Source organism: Haliotis rubra, unplaced genomic scaffold (assembly GCF_003918875.1).
Source record: "Haliotis rubra isolate DU_JTF1 unplaced genomic scaffold, ASM391887v1 Scf52, whole genome shotgun sequence".
Classification (NCBI taxonomy): Eukaryota; Metazoa; Mollusca; class Gastropoda; order Lepetellida; family Haliotidae; genus Haliotis; species Haliotis rubra.
The window spans coordinates 974565-993981 of NW_025767213.1; the positions used below are offsets into that span (position 1 = coordinate 974565).

Here is a 19417-nt window from a genome sequence, read left to right on the forward strand (position 1 = left end):
AATTCATCCAGCAGTCCTCTAATGAAGTTGTTTTCTGTTTGTAGCGTTAAACTAAATAATTTACATGTGGGATCTCTCGACCAGGCTTGCTCACCATTATGGACTTGTTTACAGGACATATATAAAAGAAAACAGCTATTTGATAGGTCGCTATTTCTAGACGGGCAAATCAGTGAAGGGTTAACAAACCATGACTGGTATTCAATCTGCACTGCGCAACTTAATTGCGTTTAGAATTATTCAAGATTCTTTTAATCGTGAATATTTGGAGATGGAAAAACTTCCAAGTTTGTTTCAATTGGCCTGAATTGATACAATATGAAACATGATTTTGATGTATTGTGTAAATAAGCATTGTTATTTTGACATAGTGTAAACGTAAATAATTAGTGTTTTTCCATATGCTGCCATATTATTTTCTTGCGTATTTCAACTTTTCTATTATACGCAAATGAGCAGCTTATCTGGAGCTCTGAGAACCTGTTATGAAGTTACTAGGAGTTGCTATTGAGAATCATGTGGATGGCAGATCATTTGGCTAATCAGTAAAAACTGATGAATTTGTAAATGTTAATTTTCAAAATGGGAATTTTTACACATCTATTCACTGCAGACCTGGGGCCAGCGTCAGTTTGCCTCGAGAACCTCAAATCACAGTCTTTAGTTCAGTCAGTTAAGTCCAGTTAATAATATAACTCCAAGTACTCACACTAATAACCATTGAAAATGGTCAGTTGTCTTTACTGGCACAACTTCAACTGTTCATTAATATTTAAAAATGTCAAGTTCAATGTATCCTAGCCCTTCAAACTATTTTCTTAACCTGTATATTGTTGAAAATAGAAACACAAACAACAAAACAGGCTTCAAAAAGGATATCCCACAATTTGTGTGTACACATGTTGCACAGAGTCTATCATTAGATCATATGGTTAAAACATGGAAAAACCCATGCTTCCCTTTTACCAATGAGAAGAAATTGGTCTGGTGGCTGCTCTGGATACAAGCAGCACTCAGCCACTGCTGACTCAAGCCCCAGACAGAGGCTATTTATAGGAACAATCAGTTTCAGGTCAAACCCAGTCAAGCCTAGCAGCATGTTATAGCTGGCAGCTGTTGTAGCAGCTCAACACCTGAGTCAGCAAAAGACATCTATGAATTAATGTTACTAGCACAAAGGAAATAAACATATACTAGTAACGTAAAATAGCATGACATGACGACATGTAGGGTCAGGACCAAAAGAAGGCACGTAATTGGCCATATTGCAGAAGGCTGTTTAAGAGGTATTTACTTGTCAAATAGATATCCACATTTCTTATCACATTGTGAAGATGTAATGACTAGGTTAAAAAAACAATCTGTCATCCAAGTTTGTACTAAAGATTATGTCATACAGGGTACTTGTGATTGGTATTGGCCTGATTTTTGCATTGCTAATTTACTGCTATATATTGCAATATATACATCCTTATGATTACATACTTAACCATGATTTCATAGTTTTGTCCAAAAAAAAATTGGGTAGGTCTTGGAGGTCGTGCTCTTTCAACACCAATCAACCAGAGGCATTTACTGCCATGACACAGAGTTCCCAGACTCTGAGGTCATAGATGAAGCCTATGTTTATCAAGGAAAATATCAGCTTGTAAAATATTATTGCTACTACATATCATACACCATTTGAAAGGTCTAATCCTACTGTTTGTAAATGAAAATGCAAGCTTACACATTTGTAATGTCCTGATAAAAGACAAAGGAAGCCTAAAATGTGGCGATTTCTTCCATTTGTAACATGTTATTATATCCCCTTACCGTTTTCTTTTATATTTTCATTTTTATGAAATCGGAAAATCTTTTATAATAATTTTCCGATTTCCGGTTTACTGGCCTACGGTGTCTGGGGACTTGTGACGTCTTGGCTGGTTTTCCGGCCTACGGTGTTGAATGAGTTAAAGTAGCAAGTGAATCTTTTTACACAGGATGTGAAATTTGCAAATGCAATTTGCTCAGTTTTTCAATAAAACAAAAAACAACAAAGAACCACGTTATACTTATCTGCAATAACAACCTGAATAGGAAAACCTGTAAAATGATGCTAACCAATTTTTTTAGATGATTGTTCATTGGTAATGAAACAATTATCAATTGTGAGATTTCAACCATTTCCAAACACTACTTTCTGATCATTAACATGACACAACAGTGGAAAATACCTTCGTTTTTGGAGCTTGGCATGAATAACATGCAAGGCGATTCGTTTGATAGTGGGTATCGCTCGGAAGCTCTGAACATCAACAATATCACTGTACCCTTGCCAAGAGTTTTTTCACAGTTGTAAGAAGCGATTTTATTGGATAAAGATTAGTTTCTAATGAAGCTTTTTTCCACAATCTGCTATGAGGATCTTGATTGGTCAAAATCAGGTACGTGACATAAGGCAGCCAATCATATTACAGTAATGGATACCGTCCTCGTAAACGAGAACTTACAGATTTAGACAAAAGTTTTGGATAAAATAATGCTATTCTGAAGGTAAAGCAAGAAATCGCTACTATATGTAAATAATGGAACTTACTGGACGCATCGTGCTAGGTTACGACCTGTGACAAAAATGCTTCATGCATATATTTTCGCATTGAACATTGTGTCCGAGCATGAAGATTGAGGCGACAAAAGCCGAGATGTCACTTGGCTTACATTACATGATCGAACAAAAAGATGGAAACAGTAACTTAGATATGTTAGGTTATTCAATTTATTTAAAGGTCACATGCAACCAAAAAAACAAACATAATTAAAACTAGGGCTGCAATGAATACACTATGTGGCGAATATATGTATCATGAATATTGGAAAACGAGTACGAATAATTATTCACGAATACAATATTGTAGTTAAGTGATTGATGTACAATATGGAACGGCCATGTTGACAGAGTTAATTTGTCACAGCAATAACCAGTTATCTCATGACACTCAAATTTGGTATGTAATAGTTATAATCGACAGTACTATGTGCAGTCTTGGCAAACTAACATGACTTGCACTGCTGCAATGCTAGTACATGTTCCATTCTTGCATATCTCACTTTGGAAAGGACATAAGGGTTTAAGTAAAACATGCGCCCTTAAAAAAATCGTAAATATTCGTTAATATTCGGTTCTGGTGACCACAAATAACGAATTGAATTCATGAAGGGCTACGGATCGATTCAGCGAATATACAAGTGAATCGTTTATCACTTATTCATGACACATAATATACATTGCTCATTATGAAAAATCAACCAAACAAAATTATAAGCGTACAATCGCAAATCAAAAGTGCAATATTTTGTACTTGGGTTTACTTCCCTCGAAACAAAGCACCCGAGATACCGAACCCAGTCAGAGCGGGTGGGCGTGCACTTAAGTGTAACAAAGACTTTTATTGGCTGGTTCATTTGCCTACACAGTCAGGCTGTTTGTGTGTGTATAGAGATGTTGGGTTTTGTAAATACATGCTCATTATTTGTGCATAACATTTTGCAATCAACAGACATCATAAAATGTCATGTGTACAAGAATCACACCTGCCTGTGTAATGTGACAGAGACAGAACTCGGGTGCACGAGCCATAATCAATGCGTTTTGTTTATGGTGTATAGCCTGATAGGTGTTCAAATTGCATGTGGTCAGTGATCGAAGTTGTGTATTGCATATTGTCATTACCAGACAGACAGGCAGACACATAGGTGTCAATAAAACAGACATTGCGTTTTGTCTGTGACAGAGGCACATCTAGCTCACAGTTAGAAGTTCTGATAATGCTAAATAATGACGTTGCTTTTAAATATCGAACTGAGAAAGTGACTCGGTAAGAAAAACGTGTGGTGAAATAGTCAAATGAAAATATATAAACAGTTAAATCGGTAATCTACTGTTATAACATATCAAAAGCTCTCTCGCCTGTGAAATATCAACAAAACTAAGAAAAATAGCTCACATCAAAGCCTACTCCGAGTATTCACCGCCAGCGAAGGTTTTCCATCTTGAAATGTCGCTTTCAAGCTGCGCTAACCTATTCACTGTGCATGTGCCATGAGCGCAGTGCAGCGCAGCTGTTGAAACCACTTTTCAGCTAGGGTGGATATAGTCAATCGTTTAAACTCCGATTTCGCCGGGGGGTTTTCATCGCGTTATTTTTCAACTTTATAAGTTGAATTTGGATTTTTGATCATTTGTTACTGTAAGTCCATACCGAAAAGGTATCAGAATCTGCAAAATTGCATGTGACCTTTAATGATTTCCCTTAAAACATCTTTACTTTGCTCTTTGACAAGACCTGTTGTCGAGGCGTGTGTCCGTGTGCGTTTTTCAATAACATTGAGAAAAATAGTTTATAATTTTAATTCTGTCGATAATATATGCTCCATTGAAATGTAATAAGTGTTTACAGACATTGTGAAAAGTGATGCATTTAGTAAATGAATCATAAGTCAGGTAGTTTCCTAAACTTATATCTCATTTTGATGTGACTACTGCCTGGCAGATTAATCGGCCTTTGGTGACTCATGACATTGTGGCCGATTATTCAGCCTGCCATGTTGAATGGGTTAAAGAACGTAGTTTCCTGAAGTCAGTATAAAAAAACAATCAATTTTGACTCCAGATCAGCCAATCAGATTTGTTGAAAATATGACAACTCACTATTTGTAATTATAGTGCAATGTACTGCATGCAGTTTGTTACCAACCTGAAAAAAATAAAATAATATATCTCGTAATGACTGTGACCAGACTTCTTGGTGGGGTTTCAAGGGCAAGGTCGCACAGTGGCGCAATGTAAACATTACCTCTCCATGCATTTTTTGATTCACATGTAACCTTGTTCCCTAAAATATATAAATCCTTCATGGGGTATTCCATAATCTTTTTCAATTCAACTTTTATCATATTCTATAAACACCATAGATATTAGTGACAAAGAGGAAGCTAAAAGCAAGAGGCACTACTATATACAGGTGAACTGAAAGGCACATTTAGTAAAATTAATCAATTACAAGGCAATACCAAATTGAATTGAAACAAGCAGTGATTTAAAAATTCTCGGCGCATTTTTCGTCCAGTAGATGTGCCCTAATGGCACAAAAGCAATTCCTTTTGAAAATTAAAAGTGTTACTACCCTATTTCATTATCCCTAATAAATACAACAGACCGGTTTACTGGCCAGGCATTTGTTGTCGCGTCAAAATGATAGGAACCTTCCTGACATGGTTGATTCATTAAATCTGTTACTTTTCACAATGTCTGAAAACACTTATTGACCATTCGACAGAATTAATATTAGAAACTATTTTTCGCAATGTTATTGAAAAACGGGTCCACATCACATGTAAACTGTCGAAGAAAAAAATACTGAGGTTTTGAGGGAAATCATTATTTAAATTGAATAAAATGAACAAAAGCACTCATAAAAGTTGTCAAATGTCCATCTAAGTTACTATGTCCATCTTTTCATGCAATCAAGTAATGTAAGTCCAGTGACATCTCGGCTTTCGCCGCATCAATCTTCACGCTCGGGCACGATTTTGAAGGCGAAAATATATACATATCACAACCTAGCATGATACGTCCATAAAGTTCCATATTTAACCCATTCAACACCGCAGGCCGAATAATCGGCCAGGCAGTAGTCACATCAAAATGAGACATAATTTTAGGAACCTACCTCACTTATGATTCATATATTTAATCTATCACATTTCACAATGTCTGAAAACGCTTATTAAATTTCAATTGATCATATATTATCGGCAGAATTAAAATTATAATTCGGACACATGCTTCGGCAGCGGGTCCACAATAAAATTGTCAAAGAGCAAAGTAACCATGTTTCGAGGAAATCATTAAATAAATTGAATAAACTAATGAATAAAATCAACAATAGCATTCATAAAAGTTGTCAAACGTACATATAAAATTACTATTTTCATCTTTTTGTGCGATCATGTAATGTAAGTCAAGTCACTGACAAGTGAGACGCCACAATCTTCACGCTCGGACACAATGTTTAATGCGAAAATATATGCACGAAGCATTTTTGTCACGGATCATAACCTAGCACAATACGTCCAATAAGTTCCATAATTTACGTATAGGTAGTGATTTTGTGCTTAATATGTTCCGAATAGCATTATATTACCCAAAACTTTTGTCTTAATCTAAAAGTTTTTGTTTACGAGCACGGTATCCATTGCTGTAATATGATTGGCTGCCTTAGGCCACGTGTCTGATTTTGACAGACCCTTATAGCAGACTGGCGAAAAAGCGTCATTAGAAACCAATCTCTATCCAATAAAATCGCTTCTTACAACTGTGAAAATACTCTTGGCAAGGGTACAGTGATATTGTTGCAGGGATTGGGATAGAGAACTTTGACAATGGGCTATTTTCAGGATTATTAGCCATTTTCTGAATTTAGAATGGGCCACTGCCCTTCTATCAATGGTAAACTTCACAATTTTAATGGACCATTTTTTATTCTAATGTGCAAAATGGCCCATGGCCCCTGCCTTTCCCAATCCCTGTTGTTGATGTTCAGAGCTTTCATGCCCTTGTATCAATAGTTAACTTCAAAATTTTAATGGGCCATTTTTTATTCTAATGTGCAAATGGCCCATGCCTTTCCCAATCCCTGCTTTTATATTTTTCTGACTACATAAAAATGAAAATAAAAATGAAATAGGTAAGAGGATATTATGACATCATACAAATGGAATATATCGCTGCAGTTTTCATTTCCTTAGTGGTTTATCTGGACATTATAAATGTTTAAGCTTGCATTTTCATTAAACATAAACTTATTAAGTTAAAGTTTGTTCATTTGAATAATATGATAAAAATGACTTTGATATTTGTCAACATTAGGATTAGACCATTCAAATGGTGTATGAGATGTACTAGCAATAATGGTTTACAAGCTGATATTTTCCTTGATAAACGTAGGCTTCATCTATCACATCATAGTCTGTGGAAACTTGGTGTCATGGCAGTAAAAGCTTTCGGTTGGCTTGTGTTGAAAGAGTTAAATGGTTGATTGAAATGAAAATGAACACCCAGGATTTGGATGAATTGTTTTTCTTTAAATAAAATTTATTGGTATTTCATTACCTTGGGAAGTTGGGCCCCATCATATTTTCAGATGGCCATTGGCACATTGATCAAACTGTCTTTCCCAATCACTGACTAAGTATGGTGATCATATATTATCCAGTGCTTTTTGATGTCGGTTAGGGTCTGAACTGTTACAAACTGAACCTTAGCTTTATCTGACTGATATTAAGTGAAATGGGGATCACTGAGGATGCAGTACGAAGTGTTGTTCTGAATGACTGATGTTATTAGTGATACAGTAGAACACGGATATAGCGAACATGGATATAGCGTACAAACGGATATAGCGAACAAATTTAAAAGTCCCGTCAACAGTCAACAGTCATAGGCAAGTCAGCAAAGTAATTAAGTTATATACATGTATTGTTGATATTGTTGTGATTGTTAAACATGTTCTAGCTAATGTCTGTGAATGATAAATTCAGAATTTTAATGTTATGTCAATGTACATGTACAAGAATAAATATTTGTAGCCTCAGCATATACGTGTCTCTACATCTCTACAATCCAAGATGGCGGTCAAATGTGAATAACGAACACCGGATATAGCGAACTAAATTTCATGGTCCCTTGGAGTTCGTTATATCCGTGTTCTACTGTATATTGTATCTGAAATTTCAATTTGTGAGTCACATTGTGGGATGGATACTGTTGTATTGCAATTTATTGCAACAACAATTCATGTACAGCAATACTAACAAAAAAAACTGCCATGATATTTCTGGAATATTGCTAAAAGAGATGTAAGACTAAACTCGCTCACTAACAAAAATACATTTCATAAGTGCATTCATCAATATGTTTTGAACTTATGTGGTTAAATTTGTGATCCCACTTTTCCCAACCCTCCCAACCTATGTAACAAATTAGTGAAATTACTAATGTCACCTGCAATTTTCTTATCATCTTTTATTTTTTTTTAAATGAACCCATATGTTATACACTCCATGCACAATGCTATTGTTGTGTACCTTTCTTTGGATGGTGCTATGGACACAACTCTGGATGTCATGATACAGGTGACACATGATACCTCAATGTATCTCGATACTGAAGCAGTGATTATAGTATGTATCCTAATACTGCATATATACAACAACTTGTTTGGAAATCCAAGTTATCATACTGAAAATAAAGTATGAGCGAGTGAGTTTGGTTTTATGCTGTTTTCATCAATATTGCAGCAATATCATGGCAGGGGACACCAGAAATGGGCTTCACACATTGTACTCGTGGGGAATCAAACCCAGGGTCTTCGTGTGACCGGTGTGATAAAGCTCATGAAGATCAAGGAGAACAACTCCCACCTAACAGAAGATAGAAAGTTAAGCTTCTTGTTTAGCTAAATCTGTTTAGTTTATTTTTAGCAAATATACTGTGTCCTGTTGTACATTTTGACATTTCACTAAAGTTAGCAGTCAAAAACCAAAAGTTCTCACTATGCATGCTAACTTCATATTAACAGTACTACTGTTTTACACACTATATAATGATCAGAATTGTGTTGTTATCTAATCACTGTTAAGGTTACAGTATGTTGAGAGACATCAAGGAAAAGCTAGAAAGATCTTGTTGAAAAATTAGAAAAGAAAATTCCTTAAAAACATTTAACATCAGATGTTAAGACACATTTAAGGTCAGGATAACTTACACAGTTTTTTTCTATTCAATTCGCTTTGGCTATTTGTTTTGAAAATGTTTGGGGAAAAAAATGAATATTCTGTTCAAGATGTAAGAAACTTTCTGTTCAAACTCTAAGATGATAACCTGTAAATGATCTGGACCAGGCAAATCAGTTGTTTTAGTTGCAGAGGATACATGGAACCTTTCCTAGTTCTGGATCCTTATGGTTATCACCTTTAACAGCAATCAGCCCCCATAGTTAATCTTTTCCTATTTTTGACAATATTTCCTGTTTAGAGTTGCCTTCAAGAAATCTGTTGTTCTAGCAAATACTTGTCTTGCAGCAGAAAAAATACAAGCAACAACATGATATATTGAACACAAATTTGCCACCACTGTTTACCATTGACAGCAGCTACCTCACACAACACAAGTCACAATAATTTAGTGAATCATCGAAGACTGTTTCACGGATGGAGTACTGTTACAAACACTTTTCCGGCTTTGTCGAATTTTATACAGAAGACAGAATGCGAAAAAAAGATTCACGTCAAGTTGTGATTGAACATGTACATTATTTTCTACATGACATTGGATATGAAAAAGATTGTCTTGGTACCACTCTGGAACCTGAGGAAAACTTCATAAAGATATATTTCATAATTTTCAGATTTTAATTATCTGGAAGAATTTAAGCATCACCTATCCCTGGTGTTTTATATGAATTGAATTTCTTTCTGAATGGGCCAGAGGCCAATTTACAGGTTACAATTCAGATTGCAAAATATATAGCATAAGAGTGGTAATTTTAAGTGTGGTTGAACAGAAACTCAATGCTTCATGAACAAACCTAAAGGTTGTCCTTACTTCTAACATAAAAATTAACAAAAATGCAAATGTATCTAAAATGATTTCAAACCCAATTAGTCTTTGACTAAAGCTTCTGCAAAATAAACACTCTGGTAAAACAAACATGCATATGTCTTTAACACTGCACAGAGCATTAGTTAAGCTTTATCAACGCAGTCTGTAAATGCATGGAGCATAAATCAGATAAACCACTTACACTGTCACTATCATAGGTTGCTGAAGATTCTAACCTGGAATGACCAGTATCATCTCATCCATTATGTCATGTTGGGGATAAAATATGTATGGAAATGAAAGGGTCCTTATCCACCATGGGTCAACTTGAGGTAGCTCATTTGTGTCCAGTGTTACTTGTGAAATGACCAGATTTTAACAAAAATTGTCTTGTCCCTCTGGGTTTTCACTTGTCTCAAGTCATCAAAGCGACACGCAAAATGGAACATATCCAAAGAGGATAATAGTCAACACTCTTATACATTTAATCTGACAGTAATAGGGTCACTGGTCATTTTGTGTTAAATTAACACTGTCAACATGGTCAGACCATGTCAAAGACTTAATTTGTTATGTTTCAGATATTAATAAAACATCAAGTGTTGACTTGGTATTGTATTCGTTACACAATATCTGGATTCGTTAACCACTATTCGTGATATACATCATATTCGCTACACGGTGGATTCGTTGCAGCCCTATAGATTATCGAAATCACATCATCAATTTAGTTAATTTACTCACGCAATACATGAAGCTACATCTTGTTTTAAATCATGTTCAGGATACTGTTTTGTTCATAATCAAAGCATAAATATGTCACCACTGATGTGAAATATGATTTCTTTCAGATATATTTTCTTAAAGTAACTTCTCAAAGTAACTTGCATCAACGTTGGGCTCGGGACTAATCAATATTCACAAAAAGTGAAACATCAAATTAAACATTAAAAAGTAAGTTTCTTATTGTTACGTTTGTCACAGACAGTGTCAATATTTGAATAATGGGCTGTCATCTTTCTTGTTGTTGAGATAAAGTTGCCTTTTATAAGTAAGTGACATGTTTTATAATTCATGCAATTAATGATTGTCCTAAAGCATCCAAAAATGCAGAAGAGAAAGATACACAACACAAAGATCAGCACAAGGGACTAACCTTCATATAGATTTACATAGCCAAGTCAACCAACTGCTATATAATTATGTCATCTAATACTTTTCCAAACTAAAATTCATAACAAAACATATCAAATGTGGGAAAGAAATCTAGGAAATGAAAAGAGCGAGGTAATGACTTATATCACAAGTGTTACTGTAACCTCCATGTTAAATATTGACAGATTTCTTACAAATTCAAAATGCAAAGAAGCCTCATCTACAATCTGGCAGCACAATTTGTGGAGAATGTCTGTAGAACTGTCAATATAAAACCTTGTAGTGTCCCAAGAGTTACCTCCCTTGATTTAGCCTCTTCCTGTTTGGACTGTGTTTAATAAAATTGTACAGAAATAACATTATTTGAATAACAGGAACGCACAACCATACGTATTCATAAAAGCTTATTAGCCATGAATGAAGTAATATGTAAACATGCAAACAACACCTTCAGTATTGTCGATTATTGTCTCTTAACATCCACCAAAGTGTTGGTCGCCTGTAGAGTAAATGGCTTCCAGTTTGGCCAGATAAATCACAATGCATGTCTCTCAAAATTTCAACGCCAAAGTAGATAAGCGTTGGAAATCACTGACAACGTTAATGGGCAGACCGTTTGCGATTATCATATACCCTGAGACAAAACAACAAAAATACGACTCAAGAACACCTTTGATATCAACACCGGAACAAACTGTAAACAAACGGGACACTCGGTCAGGAAGGAAACCATACATTTACATCCAAACTAAGTATTTGACAGATACCGATGGCTTTGCAATGGCCGGCAGTCATACTTATGTAATTAAACAACACTATTCAAAAGGCATACCATAAAATATCAGCAATATTCTTTGCATAACAAACGAAAATGAGGAATTGAAAAGCATCACAACCATTGTAAATGACATGGTACTCACCTGTCTTATCGGTGTATCAGATTAAATCGTGAGAGATTTCGAGTATAAATCCTAGATGGATATAATCGGAAATGGTTATCCGATAGCTCCCGTCCCCATTTTAACTGTTATGTAAGAAACAGCTCTTGAATTTCCGTGTTTTGTGCCATGATCGTAACAATAACCCGCGCCAAAAATTACTGTAACCGAACAGCTTCCATGTTGACCGAAGTATTACACAAAATATAGGCCCAGCTTTTTTTCAGGATCTGCTTATAACAGCAAGCATCGGAAAATTTATGGTCTCGATCGTTTCATTTAAAGTATATGCACCAATCAAATGTTAAATTTATATAGTTTATTTGTCAGAAAGCCTCGTGAAAGCGTAGTAATTGACAAGGTGCCCTAAGTGCGTCTTTGGAAGTAGTGCACTGTCCATCAGACGAGGCTTACAATGATAGTACATTCGGAACAACTAATTTTGCAAACGGATATTCCAAAATGAGTTGCAAGACGTAGTCATACCATCAAGGTGATCGAGGGACATCATAAAATACATCAACCATAGGCGGAATCAGATTGGGGTGGGAGGGGTTGCAAGGGTGCGCACCCCACCTTTGTCCTGAAAGTTTATTACATGTATATGACCCGTGAAAACGGGTGAAAATGAAGTGTGCACCACCCCCACCCCACCCCGTTCTCAAGATCGAGTGTGCACCCCCCTTTTCAAAAAGCTCTTCCGCCCCTATGAACTATTACTACCTATGATGAATGACACTTAAAACATATAGATAAATTATCGACCAAGACCACTTCAACACACAGATAGGTTGTTTCATCTGTATTTTACGCTCTAGATTCTCAGCTATCTCGTTTGGAGCGATCTCAACAATCACCAAGTTGATCCCTTTTCAGATATACCCCTGACTGTTTAATGCTAGTGGCCACCCGTATGAAGATGACTTATTATCTGCTGGTATTGATCGAAGAATTTTGGGAGGCGATGTATATTATTATAGTAGACTTTTATTTTTGTTCGGGTCTTTATAGAAATCGAAGCCCGGACTCATCTTCACATAGCTACCAAAGAAAATAATTTCTAACAGCTATCAATCACGTCATATAATCTAGATATATTCACCAAGTGGAAATATTGAAAATAAAATTAAAATTCCAAGTCAACGATGTATCTCTGTTCGAAGCGATGGAACCGAGACACACATGCTATATAGGTACGTATACTCACCAATCAAATTTAACGAATAGAACATTGCTATGAAATGTTTCCGACAGGAAAACGCAGTATTATTAATCCATCAACAGACCACCACGTTGCGACACATCGCCAATAACCAGCTGGAAGGGAAATAGTGCTGAACCTCCACGGGTCAAGGCATGGCTCATCTCGTTGTAAACAGTGCATGAAACTTCATGAAAATGGTTGGTCGTAGAGTGTTTGTTGTCGGTGTCGGCATGACCAAGGTGATTTGCATTTAAGATGGTGACATTTTTGTCAGCTTGTGAAACATTTCATTTTATATTTCATTGTTTAGATTGAAATTGTGCCTTTGATTTTAAAATTGTGTTTCTAATAACGATCTTTGTAGTGGTGGAGAGAGTGGACTTTGAGTTACATGATAAACGTACTGGTCATCATGGTGTTTCACTTTATCATGAAGTAACTGTTGTGATAGATGTCACTATTTGTTTTTGAACTTTTCAAACTTTGAACTTTTGAAGTGATTTCATGATGGGGAAAGAAGCAGAATGCAAACATCGCCAGAGAACATAAAAATCCATTTTCACAAATAAATACAGGATCTATTATGTCCTAATCATAAATAATAATAGTGTATTGAATAGAATCAGGCTCCATATATAGTGTTTAGGAAATATTCTGTTGTTGAGCATTTGACCTTTTTGCATAGCTGCTACATGTGCATAGGTAATAACTTGCTCAGGCTTTTACGAAAGTGTTGACTCAGTTACAAATTAGGGGCGGTGGGGTAGTCTAGTGGTTAAAGTGTTGGCTCGTCACGCCAAAGACCCGGGTTCGAATCCCCACATGGGTACAATGAGTGAAGCCCATTTCTGGTGTCCCCCGCCGTGATATTGCTGGAATATTGCTAAAAGTGGCGTAAAACCAAACTCAGTCAGTCAGTTAGTTACAAATTAGCTGTCATGAAGAGCCAGGTTAGAACTGGTTGTCAGTCAGCCATGTTTGTTAACTAACAGCTTCAGGTGGTCAGGTATACAGACTTGGTTAATACATGTTATCACATCCATTCCATCCCATGATCAATGCCAATGATGTAAATCACTATTTTGTCTGGTCCAGACTTGATTATTTATAGCCTTAAAGGTGGAATAGAGCTGAGTGCAGCATTAAACAGCCAACATTACAATATATGCACTTTCAATGAAGCTTTGTAGAAATTACAAGGCAATAATATAATACACCTATATGCCATATTTCACAATGGTACAGGTGGACACTCAGCAAAGCATGTAAAAGTAAAAATAATATTGAAAGTAACTGTAAGCAATGAAACTCTAACTTAGGATATATGCAGACCTTCTGAGAGGCTGATATTTGGCCCCAACACAGCAGCAGCAGATGTTAATGACATTTCCCAAGTTGTTATTAGAATTTCACACTTCATGTAGTTGTACAATTGCTGATGTCATGGTTTTGTATAAGTGCCCTGTATGTATGTATGTCCAGTTTCAGGACCACAAAAAGAAGATGTAGATAAGAATCAGCCTTTGTCAAAGTTACACTTTCATGCAACAATTTTGCACAATGTACACTTGAGTATAACTGCTATTTTATGTATTGTGCCCAGGAAAATCTACATCGTAGCACTTCAGGTGACCGAACAAGGAATAAAATTTGTTAAAGAAAATGTTGAAATTGGGATTAAACATCACTGGCCATTATATGAAATCTCTGAATTATATATCATATTGACGCCTTGCAGGTTTATGATTGTTCAGATTCTATCAGCAAACAACTGATGTTATTTTATGAGTGAAATTTAGGTTCCTGTTGCATTGAAAAAGCCTAAAATTATGTTCTCTTTTTTTTAACAAATATTTTAATGCTCTGAAAACAAATAAAGGTTTTAGTATCTCTTGGTTACACATAAAAAAAAGTAGTATGAAAATTTTCTCTGAGCTATCAAGTTTCTGCATGTTCAGTGGACTACAATTAAGCTCAACGCAGTTATTCCCCCTTTGCTTGGTGCTCCTGTTAGCCTCTCTTCTGCTATAAATGTTTACATCCAGTTATTAATTATATCATTTGTGTCATTGATTTATGTCATTATTTTGTCAGATAGGGCAATAAATTGTTCACTCACACTGAACATAATGCCTCCCAAACATTTTTATCCCACTTTATATTTATCCGTATTATTATGCAAAACAGCATCGTAGTAAATATTCAGCACTTGTTTTTACTATGCGATATTTGCAATTAAGATTATACCATGAGATACAAATTTCAGTATTCTACATCACTAAATTGCAAGTCAAAATCTGGTTCAGTGTCACACAACTGAAATTTTTGTACAATGTTCAGAAATGAGACCAAAGTTGTGTGAAGTCAAAATTGTACCATGTGGATGTTATTTCATATTTGTTTTGGGTTTTGTGCACTTTTTTTTGCCTTGGTTAATTTGTTTTAAAATCTCAAGATGACATTGGTAGCCACAGTGGTAACTGCAAACAATTATATATATTTTAGATACATAGAAAAAGAAGTGATATTCAACAAGGAGTATATTTTAAAAAATGATTTTCAGTTTGAGAAGCCTGGTCGACGAGAAGATTTCGACTACCCTAACATGGCGAAAGAAGCTGGTGAGTGAAATTTCTGAAAATATGAATACTTCACAATCTGTCTGTATTTGTAGTTCTAGTTGATCAGTATGGGTGGTCAGTTCTGCCAAACTCGACTCAGTTTTGATGGTTTTTGGTTGTCATTCTACATTCATGACATTATGGGTGTCAGTACAAGAAAGAAAGCACAGAAAAGTCTGATAAAGCTCAGTTAATAATAGTCCATGGACATGATAACACTACTACCTAAGGAAAATGAGGTTAAGAGCTTTGTTTTTGGATTGTAGACTAAATAGGTTTGGACACAGACTGCTTTACTGGGAACATTGATACTATTACTAACCCAAAGAGAGATACCAATAACATCAGACTGGGCTGGAGGCATGCTGATTGTGTTACAAGGTATAACGTGTGATGACTTCTACTGGCTTTCAGGGTACAAATAACACTAGGCAAGCTGGATGGGTTACAATATATGATTTGCCTATCACCTGAGAATGTTTTGCTGTGTTCAAAATGACCCTTGGGTGTTTGAGCTAGCATTCTACATCATGGATGTGATGTAATAATAATAATAATAAAAGGATATTTCTTATGCGCCATAGTCCATCCAGAGCATGCTCAAAGCGCTACAAATAAAAAGAGTCACTAGAGTTCATGAGGAAGATTTGACAGTTCGTCAAAATGACCATGAGAATATTTCGCAGTTATAGGTTGTAGACCTTTTTGAAGAGGAAGGTTTTGAAGTCCCGATTTGAATGCTTCTAAGGATGAAGCATTTTTGATGGGAGTAGGAAGACTGTTCCACAGGGTTGGTGCTGTACTATACAGAAGGTTAATCCTGTCAAAATCTTTAACAATGTTGCAACAATATCTTTATTTTCATGCAGAAAATAAGGAGAAAAAGTGTTTTCCACTTTCAATGTAATCTATAATCAAGTGACTACACATTACAATTACAGATTTTAACAGGATAGAAATAACGACAGAATAGGATATTCAACTGAAATCAGGACTACACAATAGTGTTAATTTCAATGGTGTTACTAGATGTAACAGTTGGATTCTTGGTTTACATTGCTTAAAAGTCTGATACCTTAAACATACTATGCATTTGGAACATTCATCACCAACTTCATGCTGGAGCATGACATCCTCAAATCTTCACATATAGAGGCACATTCCAGCTTCTTCTTTTTTTCTTTTTTTTAATCTCCATACATCCAAGTCATACAGTTCATTACATAACGGGTTGGTATAAACATGATTCGCAAATTTATACAAAGTTGATTTACAGGCAAAGGTGCTTTGAGGTGGAAATGAATAGGTACTTGAAAATATATATAGCGCTAGATTAACAGAACAGATTGTGACATAGTGACCAAAATTATGTGAAGCTGTCATATTTGCAATTTGAGTAGGCATTAAAACGTTCAGCATAATATGTTGTCTTTACGTCTTCTATAATGTAGTTCAAATTTGGTGTTTTATCTCTTTGTTTCATTTTGTATATAATATATTTCACTACTGTTATTATCAAATTCAGAACATGGTTTCTCTTTTCACAATATTCTAGAATAATATTTTTGTTTGAAAAGATAATATTTGATCCTGTGTTTTTCGAATATCCATTCTTCTATTTTCTTCCAAATAGTTTTTATGACTTTACAGTCACAAAATAGATGTAAAACTGATTTTTTCTCGGATTTGCAAAATGTGCATGTGTTGGAATCTTTATTTTTCATTTTTGTTAGCAAATCATTTGTTGGCAGAAACCAATGCAGTATGCTGTATTGAAACCAAGAGTGTTTTACACTATTATACGATTTAAAGGTTTATTCTATCGTTTCCCATATGTTATTGTCAATAGACTCATTAAGTTCTTTTTGCCACTTGTTTCGATATGTTAAAGGTTTTCTAGATTTTCCATTTATGAGTATGTCATAAATATCTCTACATCCTTTTGGGTTTCCTACTATATTTCGTAAAAGATAGGGCAAAATCGGAGCTTGGATTTTCTCTTCAATATGGACGTTTATGGATTTGCAGTAGTATTTAATTGATTCTACTATTCCTTGACGCTCTAGGAAGTTAGTTTTGCACCCAAATGATTTTTTTAATTGTTCCACCGTTAAAAAGTTACCTTGGGCGTCAAACATATCATTTATATAAGTAATCCCATGCTTGAATAATGTTTATAATTGATTGGTTTTCCATCCATCTTAATAATTGTCAATTAACCATAAGGGTTGGGATAAGATATCACATGCATTTTTTGCATTTTCTGCTTTTCTGGTTACAAATTTACCCCATGATTTCAAAGTGTCTTTCCAAAAGTGATTTGTTTCTTGTGTTATTACTGATTCAAGTTTGTGTGTTTCACATGTTTGTATAAAGCTGTCAATGTTACAATGTGTCTTTGTTTGTAGCAATTTCCTTACTTTTGAATCTGAGTTGGTGAGTCTTTTAATCCATGATATTTTTTGCGATTGAAGAAGAATATTATCTCTGGGGCTCGTATTCCTTCGTATTCATAATTCTTTGTGATAGTTTCTCGACTGAATTTGTCTGGTTTGTTTTTCCATATAAATTTATAGCAGAGCTGCTCAATTTCCTTAATCGACACGTGAAGACCTGGGGTAGAATTGGTCTTCAGCAAACCATGCTTGCCATAAAAGGCGACTATGCTTGTCGTAAGAGGCGACTAACGGGATCGGGTGGTCAGGCTCGCTGATTTGGTTGACACATGTCATCGGTTCCCAATTGCGCAGATCGGTGCTCATGCTGTTGATCACTGGATTGTCTGGTCCAGACTCGATTATTTACAGACCGCCGCCATATAGCTGGAATATTGCTGAGTGCGGCGTAAAACTAAACTCACTCACTCACTCACTCAATTTCCTTAATCCTTTGATCATTTGGGTTGGGTAGAGTTACAAATAAATGAGTTGCGATAAAGTAAACTTTTCAATATGGTATTTCTACCTAAGGGAGTTAGATCTCTTGCTAACCATTGATTCATTGATATTTTGAGAGTCTTAAGTTTATCTTTATTGTTGCGTTCAACCATTTCTGCGATGTTGCGAGTAAATACAATTCCTAAATGTGTAAACAGGTCAATCTTCCAGTCTAGATTCCAGTTTCTGCAAAATTTTCTTCTTTTTTTTTTTTCTGAGCCTATCCATAATATCTGTGATTTGTTTATATTTATGTTTAAGCCTGAAAATGGGGCATATTTACTAAGAATTTCTAATGTCGCCTGTAAACATTTTTCAGTGCCATCTAGTATTATTTCTAATCATTGTTGCCAAAATTTCTGAGCACAGTATAAAATATAAGAGGAGATGGGATTTCCTTGTCTGCATCCTCCTGAGATATTGAAATAATTTTAAAGGAAGCCATTTACAACTACACATGATAATTGAATGTTATTTAAGAAGGTATTTATCCATCTTGTAATTGATGGCACATTCCAGCTTGACTCAGTAATGAGATATAATCATACTAAGTCATCCTTATTATCAGGTCTCTGTAATAGTTTTCACAGGTGACCTGAAAATCTGTGTGTCATGTGTTAGTTATGACAAGGAATATTTGCAAATGTGATTGTTGAGACCACAGAAATTGGTTTCTTATGTGTGTATTTTCCTTCATTATGTGGAGGTTTTCATGCACATGAAACTGCAGTTGTATCACCATGATCACATGATGGAAACAGTGGATACCAGCATTACTCAACCCCCTTTCTGGTACTTGGCACATTGTACTGCTTACTAAACTTTCTTCTTGATATCTCAGGTACCAAAGCTCTTCAAGATGCAGGGATTTCCTTTGACAAGATAGAACAGGCTTGTGTTGGCTATGTTTATGGTAGGTA

At 35.4% G+C, this 19417-nt stretch overlaps 2 protein-coding genes across 2 annotated transcripts in view; one reads left to right on the forward strand and one right to left on the reverse strand.

Moving 5' to 3' along the window:
• LOC124292506 (nipped-B-like protein) overlaps positions 1 to 11940 on the reverse strand; it is a 79066-nt gene extending 67126 nt beyond the window's left edge. Inside the window, 1 exon segment of the mRNA XM_046729623.1 lies at positions 11719 to 11940. The gene's annotated coding sequence lies outside the window, so the exon portion shown is untranslated.
• A 1134-nt stretch (positions 11941 to 13074) lies between these two features.
• The window catches only part of LOC124292508 (sterol carrier protein 2-like), a 40640-nt gene continuing 34297 nt past the window's right edge, over positions 13075 to 19417 (forward strand). The window contains exons 1-3 of the mRNA XM_046729626.1: positions 13075 to 13179; positions 15504 to 15561; positions 19339 to 19410. Of these exons, the coding sequence (XP_046585582.1) occupies positions 13129 to 13179; positions 15504 to 15561; positions 19339 to 19410 (181 nt within the window). The 5' untranslated portion in view covers positions 13075 to 13128. The remainder of the gene's footprint in view (positions 13180 to 15503; positions 15562 to 19338; positions 19411 to 19417) is intronic.